We start from the raw sequence: 16,792 nt of genomic DNA on the forward strand, positions 1-16,792 counted from the left end.
ATTTGAAGCAGAGAATGGAGGCCAGAGGAATCCTGAGACACTAAAAAATAGTTCCAAGCCCTAGTTGTAAAAAGTCAAAAGGAGCAAGAGTTGGATAGAAATCCATACAACGATGTGTGGAGTGGGGAGATAATGTTAAAGGAGAGGAGGGATTCTTAATGTTTTTGAGAGCGTGGAGAAAGCTGTCAAGTAGGTGCCGGCCTTGGTTATCATGGGACTGGTTGTGACACCTATATGAGGAAACGAGATGAGGCTTAGGCCAGCACCTGAAGAGGAAACCTGAACTCCTGGGTAAAGTTGGAGCCTTCAAAGGGCAGAACTTTCTGACAAACTGCAGGGAAACAAGAAGGAAATGTTCTCAGCAGAGCTTATGGGTATGGGAAAATTATCTCCCCTGAGAATTCAGTCTCGGTCTGCCTTCTTCTTTTGCTTTTATGGATTGATTCTTTTACCTCATCTGGATGTTCCAGAAACACTCAAGCTAAAAGAGTTATATAAAAAGCAAGCCCAGGCAGTCATACCCATGAGGTACCTGGTTAAAAGAAAGAAAACAAAAAACTGTTAGAAGAAATAAACTTCAGACTATACTTCAGTCCTGATGATAAAGCCCTCCATAAAATGAGGTCAAAAATCTAAAAAATTTAAATATACGAAGAACAATTTACCATGGGTGAATGCTGGCAAAAGTTAAACCCTAAGAACTCCTCATAATAGATCTATTGAATAAGAATAGGTAAGTTTTTGATGATTAAAGACTAAAGAAAGAACCAAGAACCAAAGAAACAGAAGAAAATGATTTAAAACAAGGGACAGGCCTCCGTGGTGGCACAGTGGTTATAGTCTCAGCACTATCAAGCTATCCGCAGCCACTACAGCACAAGTTCGATCCATGGCCAGGGAGCTGACCCACAGGGTACAGCAGACCTCTCTTATCTTGCCCACTGCTCCCCTCAGCAGTGTATTTCAGTAGATCCGCCTGTTCTGCTCCCCACTCTGTCTCTGGTGAATCCGCTCACCCTCTGTACCTCTGGCCTACACCCCGCCTCTTGTATGCACAAATAAAATAAATCTTTGAAATAAAAAAAGAAACTTCCTGATAATACTGCAGGTGTTAAAAGCAACCATAGGAGAAAAAGACCCACCTACAAAGCAGTGATGATATTTCTAACTTCAGGCTTTTCTAAAACAGTAGAAACTAGTAGTCATTGTGGAAAAAATCAAGTTTATGAGTATTTGAAGTTTACAGTAATGTTGAGATACCTGCTTGGAGATGTTCTGTTAACAGATAAAAATCAGATGTATAGCACAAGCAAACTGCTCAAGGCTAGAAAAGAAAAATGTATGAATAAGTTACCTAAGAGTTGGGGGTACGTGTGTGTGTAACAACAACCTGTTAGCAATAAAACCTACAGTTAGAGGAAGGTTGGTGAGAAAGAAATTGGACTAAAATTAATCATAGAGAAGGAAATCACTTCAGTGAGCAATGAGTGGTCTGAGTGTCAGAGGCCAGTAGAGAAGTATGAAAGGGCAGGAACTGAAGACAAATTTGCATTTTTATTTTTTCTAAATTAAACTTTACATCACTAAAAATTCTATTGCAAAAAAACCTCTCTATTGTAAAGAAGGGTGACTTTTTACCTGTGTCTGATCCAATTACCCAATGATAAATTTCTATTTTCTTTTTAAAGGATGATGTTTCCTCACCAGGAGATCTTGTTATAGCAGATGGAGGTAAATTGCATTTATTTCTTTACTTAGCATTGCTGTAAATTAACGTTCTCATGCTACTGTGAAATCGGTAAATTAATACCCTTTTATAGTGTGAAAAGGGTAAACTAATACCCTTTTATAGTGTTTCAAATATGCGTGAAATTTTTGTTGAAGATGTTGTTAATCATTATAGAACATTCTGTCTTGGAATTTAACAATACTTTTAGTTGTTGCAAATCTTTATACAGTGTCTCACTGAGTTGTTTTTATTTTTTTAGAATAGAAGCTTTGATTATTTTATGGTTTATTAAACATCTAATATATCATTGTTAAAGTAGTAATTCAATGATTTAGTCAATTTCTCTTTAGTTTCATATGCACATTAGGAACCATTCTTTATCACCTAGTTTCTACAAAGCTTTTCTGTGCAGGTTCTTGCCTCTGCTCCCTCCTCATGTTAAGATAGAAACAGGCTATCTGTGGAGACATTCATTCCTGGCTGGCACCCAAAAGATCTGGCTGCACCCTCCTGTAGCTTGACTTTTAACGAAGGGGTAGTGTCGCAGAGCCGAGTCCTTACCGCGCGACTCGGGTGTGTGTGATTACAATATTACATCCTAGAAGCAGAGGCAGATCCTGTACTTTCTTGGACAAATACAACTTTAAAAATTTATAGCACTGTCATATTGAATTTTTTTAACTATATATTCCTCCCTACCGACTTTTTAAACATTCGCATCAAGTTAAATTGAAATAAAGTTAATGCAGGATGGCTCAAGTAGGAGAATATAATTTCTCGTGAGTTTCAGTTTGACTTGTAACTTATTTAAGTTAAAGCCTTGTGTATTTGCCAGCCAGTACCATGTATTTGACCTGGAAATGTAGGGTTGTATTTTCTGTGCAAATGAAGCTCTCTTTAAATAGAGAACACTGTGATTCTTCATTCCACTGTGACTTATTTACTCTGAGTTGCTCTTAAAAATTGTTATGTTTTTAGAACTATAGTTAAAAGAAACTTTTATGATGAGAGGACTTGGGTTTTTTGTTTGTTTTATAACATAGCCGTGATCATATAGTGGTTAGTACTCTGCATTGTGTTTTATAACATAGATTGAAAGAAAAAAATTTAAGGTGGGGAAATTTTGCTGCTTTTGTAAACTTCAGGACAATATCTGTTTAGCTTTTTTCTTTTTTTTTTAGTTTTTTTTTCTAATTGACATAAGTTTCTTTAAATATAGATGGTCAACTGATGGAGGGTGATAAAATCTATTGGCCTACTCAATCAGCTTTAACCACACGTCTGAGGCGTCTCATCACTGCCTATCAGCGCACTAATAAAAACAGACAAATCCAGCAGCTACAGCCTACTTTCCCAGTGCCTGCCAGCGCAGTGCAGCCTCTGTATGAGGAAGCCACTCTCAACCCTAAAGTGGCAGCCAAGATAGAAAGACAGCAGAGGTAAGACAACAGCATGAGATTTCTAACATATAATATCCAGTTGTAGTCATTCATTCTGATGGTGTGATTATCTTACCTTGTGAATAACATAAGTTAAAGAAGTCAGTCACATACATACACACATACACACGTGTGTAAGAACATACTCACACATGCACCCAAGTATGGCAACACTAATAACGATGATTGCATTGCACACTTACTCGCCATACATTATATTTAATCATTCTTTTGTCCTGTTTATGAGCAGTGAGATGTGAAAAAAAAAATGTTGGCAAGCAAACTCAAGAGTTAAATTATTAATGATTCATACTTTCAAATTACATGAAATGTATTCTATCTTGTGTTACTTGTAACAGTTATGAAATACAAGAAATGCATGAGAGAGGTGTCCATTTGCGCTTTACACAGAGGATGAACCCTTGACACTCCTCCATGTCAAGGAGAAACAAATAGAACTTCTTGCAAGAGACCTTGTAAAGAAGACACGCAAGGGGCCTCCCTGGTGGCCTAGGGGTTACATCTCAGTGTTAGCACTGTGACAGCCTGAGTTCAGTCTCCGGCCAGGGAGCTGCACACATGGCGCAACGGTCCTCTCCTGTCTCGCCTGCTGCTCCCCTCAGCAGTGTATTTCAGTAGATCCCCCTGTTCTGCTCCCCACTCTGTCTCTGGTGAATCCTCTCACCCCCTGCAGCTCTGGCCTCCACCCCAATTCTTCTACACACACACACACAAACACACACGACACATAAGCTTCTCTCATCCCAAAAGTTTTAACGTCTTACAAAGGATAGAGTATCTGAAAAAAGAACAAGAATGTTTAACAATAACCTGGCCTGTTTATGAAGCCTGGATCCCTGGATGTTCTCAGAAGATAAATCATTATTCTGTTGTTGCATTTGTAGCACATTCATTCTAATCAAGATTTGTTCTGAAACTTAAGATTTTTAGCTATCTCAGATATAATCTGCAAATACTGCTGCCTATGTAAATACCGTTTCAGTTTACTACTATTGTGTTACAACCCACCCTTAAACATAGTGACTTAAAACAGTGTTAATTTTTTTATTTTTCATGATTCATGGTTTGACCAGGTGGTTCTGCTTCCCACGGTGTCGGCTAGCAGGTCTAGTGCTCCCTTGTCCACCCGACAGCCGTTGCCAGCGGCTAACTGGTAATTCAGGTACCAAGAGGGAGCATTCCATGAGACAGAGGCTGCAGATTTCTTAAGGTCTGGCCTCAGCAGTACAGTGTCCTTTTGCCACCTACTGTTGGTCAAAGTAAGTGACAGGACCAACCAGAATTTAAGGGAAAGGGAACTAGACTGCAGCTTTCCATGGAAGAGTGGCTTTGTTACGTGGATTCAGGGACTCCTCCTTCAGCATTGGTGTTACATCCTAAATTGTGAAACCTCAGCTTAAGAGTCTCTTCAAGTGAGGCTGCAGAATGCTTTTCTGATTTTATTTACTACTGTTTCCGTAACCAGACTGCCCTACTTACTCTTGACTCAATACCCAGGCTTGTGTGGTTCTAACCCTGGGAATATCCTTCCTGGTCTTCAGTGCTTGCCCAGCCCCTCGTCAGTCCTTGTGTCCTGTCTCCTCTATTAATCTAGTTTTATCATGTCTTGCTCATAATATTCTGTCTTCTATACTCATATGACACGTACCTAAGTAAACTACTTATTTTTCACGAAAATACAAGGTAGTTTAATGACTATCTTTTCCTTTCTGTCTTACCCTGTGTAGTCTTTCAGTTCATCCTTTCTTCTCCATTCCTATTTTTAGCACCTTTGTGCAGGATTCCTCTGACTTGATTGGTTCTCCAGAATGACTATTTTTAGTAATTAATCATGGTGATGAAAATGGCCTGTTAGTGTTTATCAAAGATCTTTCTCATACGCTTCTCATTTACACAACGGCCGTGTGAGTTAGGCAGAAGAAAGAGTCTACAAATAGATCAGTTGCTTCATAATCTGATCCCAATATATGGATGAGTCAACTAGCATTTTTAAATGTTTGCGAAGCAAATAACCCTATATTTACTCCTTTTAAGTGTTAATTACTTGAAATGTTCTAATTTTGTATTGTAGTCATTACAGTCCACTTTAATAAATATTTATTTCAGTGACCAAGGTGGCTTTTTCTTTAATCTGATTCAAAACAGATGGACAAGAAGAGAAGAAGCTGACTTCTATAGAGTGGTGTCTACATTTGGAGTGGTGTTTGACCCTGACAGAGGCCAGTTTGATTGGACAAAATTCAGGGCCATGGCGCGGCTGCATAAGAAGACAGACGACAGTCTGGAGAAGTACCTGTACGCGTTCATGTCCATGTGCCGGCGGGTATGTCGTCTTCCTTCCAAAGAAGGTATGGATAAAATGTCCTTTTTCCTTTGTTTTGTTAAAAAAGCAAAAATCAGTTCTTAGTGTGGGATTCTACTGTAAAGAAGAACTGTTCCTTCTCCTTCATCAGCTTAGTCAATTATTTATTCATATCGAAATGGACTCATGGATATTAATCTTATTCTGTAGATTAGAATACAGTGCTATGATAATTTATTTTGATTTTCAAATTGTTCCAGCTCTGACCATTACAAGCTCCTTCAGGAGGTCCCTGCATTGTTTCAACAAACCCCTGTCTTCTTGAGCACTTCCCAATTGACAGGGTCTCTGCTCACAAAGATACGACCTCATCGAAAGGAATATAGCAAGATTTAGTATTGAAAATAAACCATCAGATGTTCTTGTGTTTCCCTCAAATTTTAAGAAAGGCTTTGGTGTCCTGTGAATTCGCTGTGAGCCCTGAGTTACCTTGATGCAGTTAGAGAAATGTGGAGTTATGTTTGTTTATAGGCTATTATCCAACAGTTTTAATTTCGAAGTGACTTCAACTGCGTGTTTTTCTCTTTTATCAACACATGAATTAGTAAAGCCTCAGGTCGGTCATAGGGAATTTATTTTTTTTTTTAAAGTAAAATCTTAATTATGTTAACACATTTCCAAAATAATCGTGTTTGACTTTCAGAAGATCCAATGTTACATACTGTATGCATGGTTTTTAGTGCTGCTTTTTAAAAACTTATATATGTCCTCATTTGAAATTATTAAAAAAGAAATTCGGGATACTATACAATGATATTCATTAGAGGTACATTTTAGAAGTTTCATTATTTTTTTTAACCTGTAATGAAAGTACATTTGAGATTAATTTTTTGTTCTTTTGTCAATGTAGAATTGGTGGATCCAAATATTTTTATCCAGCCAATCACAGAAGAACGCGCCTCTAGGACTTTGTATCGCATCGAACTTCTGAGGAAAGTACGGGAACAGGCCCTCCGACACCCACAATTATTTGAACGCTTAAAGCTTTGCCATCCTAATCCCGACCTTCCAGTCTGGTGGGAATGTGGCTCTCATGATAGGGACCTGCTTATTGGAGCTGCTAAACACGGGGTGAGCCGAACAGACTATCACATTCTTCGTGACCCCGAACTCTCCTTCATGGCAGCTCAGAGGAACTACAGTCAAAGCAAGCTGGCTCACTCGCGGACTGCTACCCCACTCTTGCAGCAGTATCAAGTAGCACTTTCCGCTTCTCCTCTTACCTCTCTGCCGAGGCTCCTCGACGCTAAAGGTGTTGTTCTAGAGGACATGAAAGTTAAAAGTGAAAACCTTAAAGAGGAGCCTCAGTCTTCTGAAGAAGAATCTATGTCTTCTGAGGAAACCAGGACACTAATAAAGTCTGAGCCTGTAAGTCCAAAGAACGGTGTTTTGCCGCAGGCTGCTGGCAACCAGAAATCTGGTGGAAAGGGCGAAACAGACAGACGCATGGTTGCAGCCAGAACGGAGCCTCTGACTCCAAACCCAGCTTCTAAGAAGCAGCGAGTCCACAAAAGAGGGTCAGAGTCCAGTTCAGAGTCGGACTCTGACTCCGAGAGATCGTCCTGTTCCTCCAGATCCTCCTCCTCTTCCTCCTCCTCCTCCTGCTCCCGCTCCCGCTCTGGATCCAGCTCCTCCTCGTCCTCCTCCTGCTCCTCAGCATCGTCCTCCTCCTCGTCCTCCTCGTCCTCCTCGTCCTCCTCGTCCTCCTCAGAGGAGAGCGACAGTGAAGGGGAGGACCCCCAGAAGCGAGGTACGTGTGTCAGGTGCTGTTGCTGTTTTCCAGACATCTCATGTGAAAGTGAGCGATTGATTTGGATAACCTGAGCATGTTTCAGCTGCTGACTTAAACTTACATGTACAGGTTTTTCAGAGGAGCACTGTTAAAAAGAAAACTAGAATTACTGGTGCACACAGATTTCATACAGTATTATTTCTTCGTGATTGCCTTAAATTTACATTATGCTTCTCCTGAAACAAATTGACCACTGAACAAATAAAGGTGACATTCTAGGGTCTCCCTGGTGGCGCAGGGGTTAAGTCTCAGTACTATGAAGCTATCAGCAGCCACTGCGGCACGAGTTCGATCCCCTGCCAGGGAGCTACCCACATGGCACAGCATACCTCTCCTGTCTCCCCGCTGCTCCTCTCAGCAGTGGATTTCAGTAAACCTGCCTTTCTGCTCCCCACTCTGTCTCTGGTGAATCCTCTCACCTCCTGCACCTCTGGCCTATGCTCCAGTTCTTGTATGCATAAATAAGTAAAAATAAATCTTGGTTGGGGGGGGAAGATAAGACTCTAGAATAGCTACCAGGATTCTTAGGTTAAGCATTCAGATCCTGGGCCCAGCACAGTGGGGGATGTGCTAGCAGTGATGTAGGGTTGGGACTGCAGCAGCTGCCAGGTGGGCCTGGCCCCTGCTGTCCTTGCAGCAGCGCAGCAGGGTGGGTGTGAGGAAGTGAGTCAACACTGATGTGCACAGAAACCGCTTGGGCTCAAATTAGGGGCTCACTCCCCACAAGAACCAGAATCTCTTATAACAGCTCTATAGACATAACTTTCAGGGTAGCCACAAGGGACATGCCCTGTTATAAGTTTCCCTTCCTTAAAAATTACAGTATGTCCCTCAGCTGTTTACCATCCCCCTTATAGATGCACTCTGTCATTCAGGAGTTTTCCTGTTTCCAGGGAAACAGACCCAGAGGGTTAACGGAGGGTAAAATTCATGCAGAAGGGAATATTTTGTTAACTCTTTGCCAGCAAACTCTTTAATGCTACTAATTTTGTTTTGTGCTAATTTTTTAAATAATGGGTACTTTATATCTAAATAAGTATGTAAGATTTGAAAATTACATGTAAAATTGTTTTATGTAGTCTTTTTTTTAACAGTTAATAATTGTTCTTAGCAGAAGGTACGCCTCTTATGAAAGCCTATGATGAGGAAAGTGTTGCCTCTCTGAGCACTACCCAGGATGAGACCCAGGACAGTTTCCAGATGAACAATGGGACTCCAGAGTCAGCCTACATCTTGCAGGGTGGATACATGCTGGCTGCGTCGTATTGGCCGAAGGTAAAGAGCATTTTCTTGCTGGAATATGTTTTTTCTATATTGCTTTAATAATATGTGGAAAAATAAGTCGCCGTGAAATGCAGGATGACGTCTTGGTATTACCATCAAAAATATCAGCTAATACTGTCAGGTAAATTAAGTCTACTTAAATATATATTTTCTCAACATCATAATATTTAGGAGAAAAGATAATGAATGCTTATGTTTATGTACAAGTGCTTCTGTAAGAAATACATTCTTTCAACTGAGCCTTGAAGAAATTTACTGTAGCCAGTTGAGACCTAGGGGAAAGAAGAGTTCATTTAAGTGTATGTACACTCAGTGGTTGAAGGTCCAACTGGATTAACACAATACGTCCAGTACTGACTAAACTAGTAGCAGAGTAATCAGCTTTAGGAATGAAGTCATGGAATGGGGTCATAAAAAGCTCTCTCCTCTTTTATAGACTTCTGAGTATATGAAGAATATATGGATTTTTTACAGGGGTCCTGTATTGCTTTTATATTTATATTTAAAAAAAAATAGAAAAAAACCACTCCAGAGTATATTTTTTCACTTCACCAATGAGAATGTGTCCGTGAAGAGCTTCTGCAGAACTGTGGCGTGTGGCGAGTCCGTATGCATGGCACCCGCATTGGTGTGGTACAGGGTGAGCCCCTTACGGCTTCCAGCTCTTTGATCTCCAGAGATCTGGCTTGACTATTAAAGTTACACTTAGATGTTTGTGCCTTCCAGGATCGTGTGATGATCAACCGGCTGGACAGTATTTGTCAAACTGTTCTGAAAGGGAAGTGGCCTTCGACAAGAAGAAGTTACGACGCCAACACAGTGGCTTCTTTCTATACCACAAAGCTGCTGGACAGCCCTGGCGCCGCCACAGAGCCCAGCGAACCCAGCGCGCCCCTTCCTCCAGGTGCCGGTGTCAAAGAAGAACACGATCAGTCAGCACAGATGTCAAAGGTGAAGAAGCATGTACGAGAAAAGGAGTTTACAGTGAAAATCAAAGACGTATGTTTATTTTTATTGCCCTAGGACCTGATTGCGATTGCGGTGTGCAGCATGCTTTTCCTGCAGATGGCTGCCTGCTCTCACTCTCCTTCCTTCACATACTCGTTTTCTAGTATCTGGATTGTTTTCTTTTTGATATCCAGGTTATTAAACTTGAACATTCTACTAGCGGGATCACCATTAAATGTTTCTCTACCTGTAGTTCTGCTGATCAAGACGCTTTCTTAAACAGTCTGACAATTTCTAATTGTTTCGGTTCTTTTAAATACTATTTAATGGTATGTCAGTGCACTTTCTGTTCTCAACATTTAGCATGCCCTGTGACCAGTAACATTTCAGTTTTCAGAATGACTTTTGAAGCTAAACTGATTATTCAGTGTCTAAAACATAGACACGTCGCAGAAAATGTCACCTAAGTAGTGTACAGAGAGAGTGGTCTGAAGCCGAAAGTGTTAGTGTCCTAATCTCATGAGAAACTATTCTTCTCAGAAAGTTTTGATATTCAGTGTAGCGACTAAGGGAATATTTTCTTCACTTGATTTATGAAGAAGGAGGAAACATGAGTAAAGTTTCAGGATTTGTACTTACCTTTTCCTAAGCGCAAAATTTTTCTTAAGATCCAGCAGTGACATTTTTCTTCATCATTTATGTCTCAGTAATGGTGTTTGTCTAACAGGAAGGTGGTTTGAAGCTGACGTTTCAGAAGCAAGGGCTTGCTCAGAAAAGGCCGCTCGAGAGTGAAGACGGCGCTCTGGGGCAGCAGCAGTACCTCGCTCGGCTCCGGGATCTCCAGAGTGCGTCAGAGGCCAGCCTCGCCAGTTTTCCCAAATCTGTGCCAGTATCAGGTGAATATATGCTGGTAATAACTGCCTTGGCCTGAAATCCTCACTGTCATTTCCAAATCCCCTTCTGCTTATTCTTGTAGTAAAAAGTCATTTGTTCTTTAATCCCGGGATTGCTCGTAAGTCCGTAAAATAATCAATGTAATTTTAGTTTTTAAAGATATATATGCAGGGCCTCCCCGGTGGCGCAGCGGTTGAGCGCTGGGTTGCGAAGCTACCTGCGGCCTCTGCGGCGCCAGTTCGATCCCCGGCTGCTCCCCGGCCACCGGAGGAGGGTCCCACATGGTGTGCAGACCTCTCCTGCCGCCCGCTGCTCCCCTCAGCAGTGTCCTTCGGTCCTTCTGCCTGCTCTGCTCCCTGCTCTGGCTCTGGTGAATTCTCTCACCCTCCCGCGCTTCTGACTGTACCCAGTGCATGTATAAATCAAACAAACAAACAAACAAGTAATAAATAAATAAATAAGACATGCCTCTAGAAAATTAAAAAAAAAAAAAAAAGATATATATGCATACAAGAGCTGGGGTGTAGGCCAGAGGTGTTGTGGGGGGCGCGGGCAGAGACAGAGTGGGGAGCAGAACAGGCAGATCTACTGAAACACACTGCTGAGGGGAGCAGCGGGGAGACAGGAGCGGTCTGCTGCACCATGTGTGTAGTCCCTGGCCAGGGGATTGAACTCATGCTGCAGTGGCTGCCTATAGCTTCAAGGTACTGAGACTTAACCCTTTGCACCACCAGGAAGGCTCTGAATATAATTTTAAATTTAAATAAGTGTTTATTGGAACTTTTAAAGTGATATGTTAAAAAACAGAGGGTAATAACTTAGTTTAGGGAACCTGGATATTTGGGAAATATTTGGTCAAATAGCTTTAAACAGATAAAAGTTCAAACAGCATCTCAATGTAAAAGTAAATTAAGAATTTAAAGACGGGGCCTCCCCAGTGGCGCAGCGGTTGAGTACTGGGTTGCAAAGCTGCCCGCAGCCTCTGCAGCACCAGGCGAGGGTCCCACATGGCGCACAGACCGCTCCTGCCACCCGCTGCTCCCCTCAGCAGTGTATTTCGTCATTCGGCCTGTACTGCTCCCTCCTCTGGCTCTGGTGAATTCTCTCACCCTCCTGTGCTTCTGACTGTACCCAGTGTTTATATGAATAAATAAACAAATCTTTAAAAAAAAAATTTTAAAGAAAGACACCTAAATCACAAATTATTGGTGATTGGTAGAAGACGTTATAACTGGTAAGTTTTAAAAAGGATGTAGAGATAGTATAGTCCAGCCTCCTACAGCCTGCAGGAATTTTTTATGACCAATCCCTGAAATATAAACTTTCCTTCTCATGAAATACTTGTAGGAACAAAATTGTTCACACCTCATATGGGCCGTTTTATTATTGGGCAAAATTCTTACTTATATGGAAGCAGATTTTACCTGCAGTTGGTTCTTCTCAGTGGTGGAAGTTCTGTCTTTAGAGGCATCACAAAATTAACCTATTTCTTTGTCCACATAATCTTAACATTTTGAAAGCAGTGATCATATCCTCCCTAGAGACTGCATGTTTCTTTTAACCTTTTGACACTTTGAATCAGCATGTATTTCTTAAATACCAGATGGTGGTGTCTGCAGACACTGAGGAATTCATAAGAAGTTTTTGTTTTGTTGGTACTAGTCTAGTTGTGTTTTAATTTCTCTGTGTTCCATTAAAGTATGTTGCCAAGAATTAAAAGAATTTTACTCAAATTCAACTCAATCTCCATGTCTGGATCCCGACATGCTAATCCCTAAAAATGCATGTTTTTAATTAAAAGTAGATGAATGCCTTGTACCTTCCCCTTACGTATGGCTGAAGACTTTTTCAGTACTCTGCTAAGCCTGGTCTCCATGCAGTACTTGTAAACACTTCAGAACTCCTACTGTGCCTATACACAGTGTGAAATTCCTACAGCTTGGGAAAATAATGTTTCATTCCTGTTAAGTTGATTGCTGTTTGCAGTGCTGGTAACACTTTTTTATTTTAAATTATAAATTGACTAGTCATTAGCATTACTTTAGTCTCTTGTGACTTCATGAACCATTCGTGTAATTTTCCTATTACTAGACTTTCAGAAGTATTCAAATTGCAGTACCAGTGTGAATTAACCATACTTTTATTATTGAAATGTAAAATCCCTGAATTATGCTTTCTAGTGACAGTGTTGTTATTCAGGAGTTATTTTTTCCACTGGGTAGTGAGAACAGATGGAGAAGATAACCTGTGGGTTCTTTTGCCCAACCTAACTGGGGTTTAATAATACCACCGCTCACACCCAGATAATCATGCTATGAAGTGGGATTGATGCTTCTATCATCTCATCATTGTATTGCTGTTGCAGCTAAGAATTGCACAGCCTTCTCCTATAAGTCGTTCTGTGTAAATAATATTGTTCTTAATAGTACCGGTATGTGCAGCTCTACAAAATATTTTAAAATCTCAAAACTAGAGTTATAATCTAAGCATTATATCTCATCCATTCTAATAATTACAAATGTTAAATCTAGATTTGGTCTTTACATGACTCAGAAAATCTATTAATATTTTTGAGCTTTACTTTTTTGTAAAATAAGGGGCTGGGGAGAGGACAGAGGTCGCATCTTGGGGTGCATCCCTGTATATATAAAATGACCAGTGTGGAGCTTTAGATGCTAAACAGATGTTAAAATTAGATACTTAAAGAGTTTAGGATTAGATATTGAGCAAATACTGTTGTAATTCCTTACATTCCGAAGCCTAAGCCCTTTTTATGTCTTTGTGGGTATCCCTGGATTATCTGAATACTTCTAGTAAAGCTAAAGGATGCAATATAATTAATAACAAATAGTAAAATAGCATAAATTAGCACAAGAAGACAAAACTCAAGAGCCCACTCCAAAAACCCAGAAGAATAAACAAACAATGGTGCAGCCAGAGAGTCAGGTGTGAGCTCTCTCACTTCCAGTTATGGTGACGTTTGATTGGTGTCTGAGTGTTTCTCATTTCATGTATTAGAGTTTTTGTTTTGTTATTGATGATTTGAGGAAACAGTTGTGAAATAACTAGTCTACTGTATGGCACAGCGTAGGCATTCAATAGAAAGAAATAATTTTTAGGGGCCTCCCTGGTAGCGCAAGGGGTAGAATGCAGCACAGTGAGGTTGTCCAGGGCCTCCCTGGTGGCGCAGCGGTTGAGCACTGGGTTGCGAAGCTGCCCGCAGCCTCTGCAGGGCCGGTTCGATCCCCGGCTGCTCCCCGGCCACTGGAGGAGGGTCCCACATGGTGCACAGACCTCTCCTGCCGCCCGCTGCTCCCCTCAGCAGTGTACTTCGGTCCTTCTGCCTGCTGTGCTCCCCGCTCTGGCTCTGGTGGATTCTCTCACCCTCCCACGCTTCTGACTGTACCCAGTGCATGTATAAACAAAACAAACAAGCAAGCAAACAAACAAATAAATAAATAAATAAACATGCCTCTATTAAAAAAAAAATAAAATAAAATAAAATAAAACAATGAGGTTGTCCACAGCCTCTGCAGCATGAGTTCGATCCCTGGCCAGCCAGGGAGCAACCCACATGGCACAGACAGACCTCTCCTGTCTCTCCCGCTGCTCCTCTCAGCAGTGTATTTCATCAGTCTGCCTGTTCTGTTCCCCACTCTGTCTCTGGTGAATCCTCTCACCACCACCACCCCACAACTCTGTCCTGTACCCCAGTTCTTGTATGTATAAATAAATAAATCTTTAAAAAAATAAATTATTTTCATATTGTTGTAATTGTATCTAAGACAAGACAACACGGACTTTCTAAAGTAGGTTAAAATTTCTATTTTGGGTTCTAGCTTCATATAAGTCAGTAATGAAGTTAAGGTAGTATATAATTGGCCAAATAAGATATGCTTATAAATGGCCAAATAAGATGCATTATAAATGTATGGTTTGGTGTATATATAAATATTTTCCATGGATAGTTATTTGCTTTTTTCTTTAGTACTGGAATAGCAGAAAAGGAAAAATAACAGAAGCATGGACACTGTCTCTGCCCTTTGGTTGCTTGATAGATCAGATTTACACATTTAAATATTAAGCAAGGCATTAAATAACAAAGCCTTACATTTTGGTACACAGATTATAATTATTAAATATTGAAGAAAAGGGAAATCAGTGCTGTCTAGAAGCAGGCAGAGTGCTGTGAAAGAGACAGAATTGAACAGATTTATAAAAGGAAGCTAGGTGAGATAAAGATCTTTCTGGAAAATTACATTGATAGAGAAGGTAGAGGAGAGTCTAGGAATAGCATGGGCCAGATACATGAGGTCAGGAAAAAAGTACAGTTTTGGGATAAGACTGATCTATCTAGTCAGTTTATAAACTTTTACTTGAGAAAGTGCATGAGAACCTACTTAGTAAAATGAATTAGAATGTGGATTCCATCAAAAACCAGAGGGTGCCTCTCTGGTGGCGCAAGGGGTTAAGCACCACACTAGGAAGCAATCCACAACCTCTGCAGCACAAGTTCGATCTCCGGCCGGCCAGGGAGCTACCCACATGGTGCAGCAGACCTCTCCTGACACGCCCGCTGATCCCCCCAGCAGTGTATTTCAGTCAATCTGCCTGTTCTGTTCCCCACTGTGTCTCTGGTGAATCCTCTCACCCCCTGCATCTCTCGCCTGTACCCCAGCTCGTGTATGCATAAATAAATAAATCTTTAAAAAAAAAAAAAAAAACCAGAGGTAGGGCAAGGACTGGAGCTGGCAGTCATGTAGGAAAGGGGCTGGTGTACAGCATTTCATTACTATTAGAATAGGAAGCCATGAGGAGTTCTCATAAAATACAATAGTACTTTTAAATGTGTTACTCTAGGGAAGTTGTAGTATTATAGTTCATTGTACTATAGTGAACATATTTTCAGGTGCTATTCACGTTATTTTGTTAATCTGATTCTAATGAAATTCCCTAAGTGGGAATTTTTTTGTTATGTCACATTCCTGTAGTGCTTTCACATGTAGAAGTTATTTTGAATCATAGTAACTAGTTATTCCTTCCCATGTGAATGAAGGTCTCGCTTTAGGACTGAGTAATGAAAAGGGTCAGTGACCAAAGTGGATGCCATATTCAGGGATACAAATGACTTGTTCAAAGCATTTCTCCTAAAATGATTGAAAATGCCTTTCTCACCACAAGCTGTGAGCTCTTTTAAGCAAACATCTCATTCTTAATGCTGTTTTAATTGTTCCAGATTGTATATTCTTTGAGGGCAGAGAAAATGGCTAAATGCATGAACTGTCTGATTCACACCTTGAGTACCTGCTGAAGTGAGGGACGAGGAAGGTCGTTTAATTTGACAAGTGAAAAGTTAGCGGTGGTCTTGAAGACAGTGCTGGGGCGGGAGTGGCCTGTGGAGAAGGAGCAGTGGTTAGTCATGAAACACAGGCACTCACTTGAGACCATCCTTTTGAGAATTATGAACATTGTAAGGAATCTATTTTTTGTTTGTTTCAGTGAGGCCATGTTTTTAAGTTGAGAAGACTCTCGTGCAAAATTAGATAGTTTGACACAATAAAGCAAAGATAAAAAACAAACTTTTAGGAAAAGTAGGAATTAATGGTTCAAAGAGAGAAGGAAGGTTTGTCCTCTATACAGTAGAGTCGTGTGTCTTCCTCTAAAAGGGGGAGGAGGAACCCTGTGAATATCGGGGGGGCAAAATCTGAGGAGAAAAGTCAAAAGTTGTAAGACCTCCAGTTCTCCAAGTTTTTACATGAGGCGCAGAGATGGTGTTTTTAGCCCAAGAATTGCTTGATTTAGAGTCTATGAAATAAGAACTTTCATATATTCAGAAGTGATTACTTTTAAGAGCTGGAGTTTTTATCACTATTGTGTGCGTTTTGTAATTTGATAGGTACTTCCATTCCGTCAAACCTTGGTGCCAATGGAGTTATATTAGACAACCAGCCTGTAGTCAAAAAACGGCGGGGAAGAAGGAAGAACGTGGAAGGTGTTGACATCCTCTTTTATAACAGAAACAAACCACCTAATCATGTAAGTAAAGCAACCCTTGAAACTACTGATCCTGAAGTCCAAAATTCAATCCTAGTGAAATGTACATACTGCTGTTCTGTGAATGTTTTTTTTTTTTTTTTTAGGATAATAATTAGGTTATGGCAAGTACCCTTCATAGTTTTAGATTAGCTCTCAGCAGAATCCAAGGCTGCCCAAGAGCTCTAAAATTTTATGTTTGAAAGATTTAGCAGAATGTTAAACAACGTGTGTTTTTCCCTCCTCAAAAAGAGCTTCTTCACTGAACCACAACTAAAATGATAGAGCCT

The 16,792-nt window shown here is 40.6% G+C and overlaps 1 protein-coding gene across 11 annotated transcripts in view; it reads left to right on the forward strand.

Moving 5' to 3' along the window:
* Positions 1–16,792, forward strand: part of CHD9 (chromodomain helicase DNA binding protein 9) — a 184,272-nt gene that overhangs the window by 156,064 nt on the left and 11,416 nt on the right. For 7 of the 11 annotated variants that reach the window (XM_054696865.1, XM_054696866.1, XM_054696863.1 and 4 more), the window contains 8 exons: positions 1,689–1,731; positions 2,949–3,168; positions 5,335–5,537; positions 6,402–7,301; positions 8,455–8,618; positions 9,354–9,626; positions 10,303–10,471; positions 16,366–16,505. In XM_054696865.1, coding sequence (XP_054552840.1) covers positions 1,689–1,731; positions 2,949–3,168; positions 5,335–5,537; positions 6,402–7,301; positions 8,455–8,618; positions 9,354–9,626; positions 10,303–10,471; positions 16,366–16,505 — 2,112 coding nt within the window. The remainder of the gene's footprint in view (positions 1–1,688; positions 1,732–2,948; positions 3,169–5,334; positions 5,538–6,401; positions 7,302–8,454; positions 8,619–9,353; positions 9,627–10,302; positions 10,472–16,365; positions 16,506–16,792) is intronic. The other 4 variants (XM_054696867.1, XM_037515786.2, XM_037515784.2 and 1 more) reach the window with 3 other exon arrangements.

The sequence above is a fragment of the Talpa occidentalis genome, unplaced genomic scaffold (genome assembly GCF_014898055.3).
Source record: "Talpa occidentalis isolate TD23 unplaced genomic scaffold, MPIMG_talOcc4v2.1 talOcc4.17, whole genome shotgun sequence".
Taxonomy (NCBI): domain Eukaryota; kingdom Metazoa; phylum Chordata; class Mammalia; order Eulipotyphla; family Talpidae; genus Talpa; species Talpa occidentalis.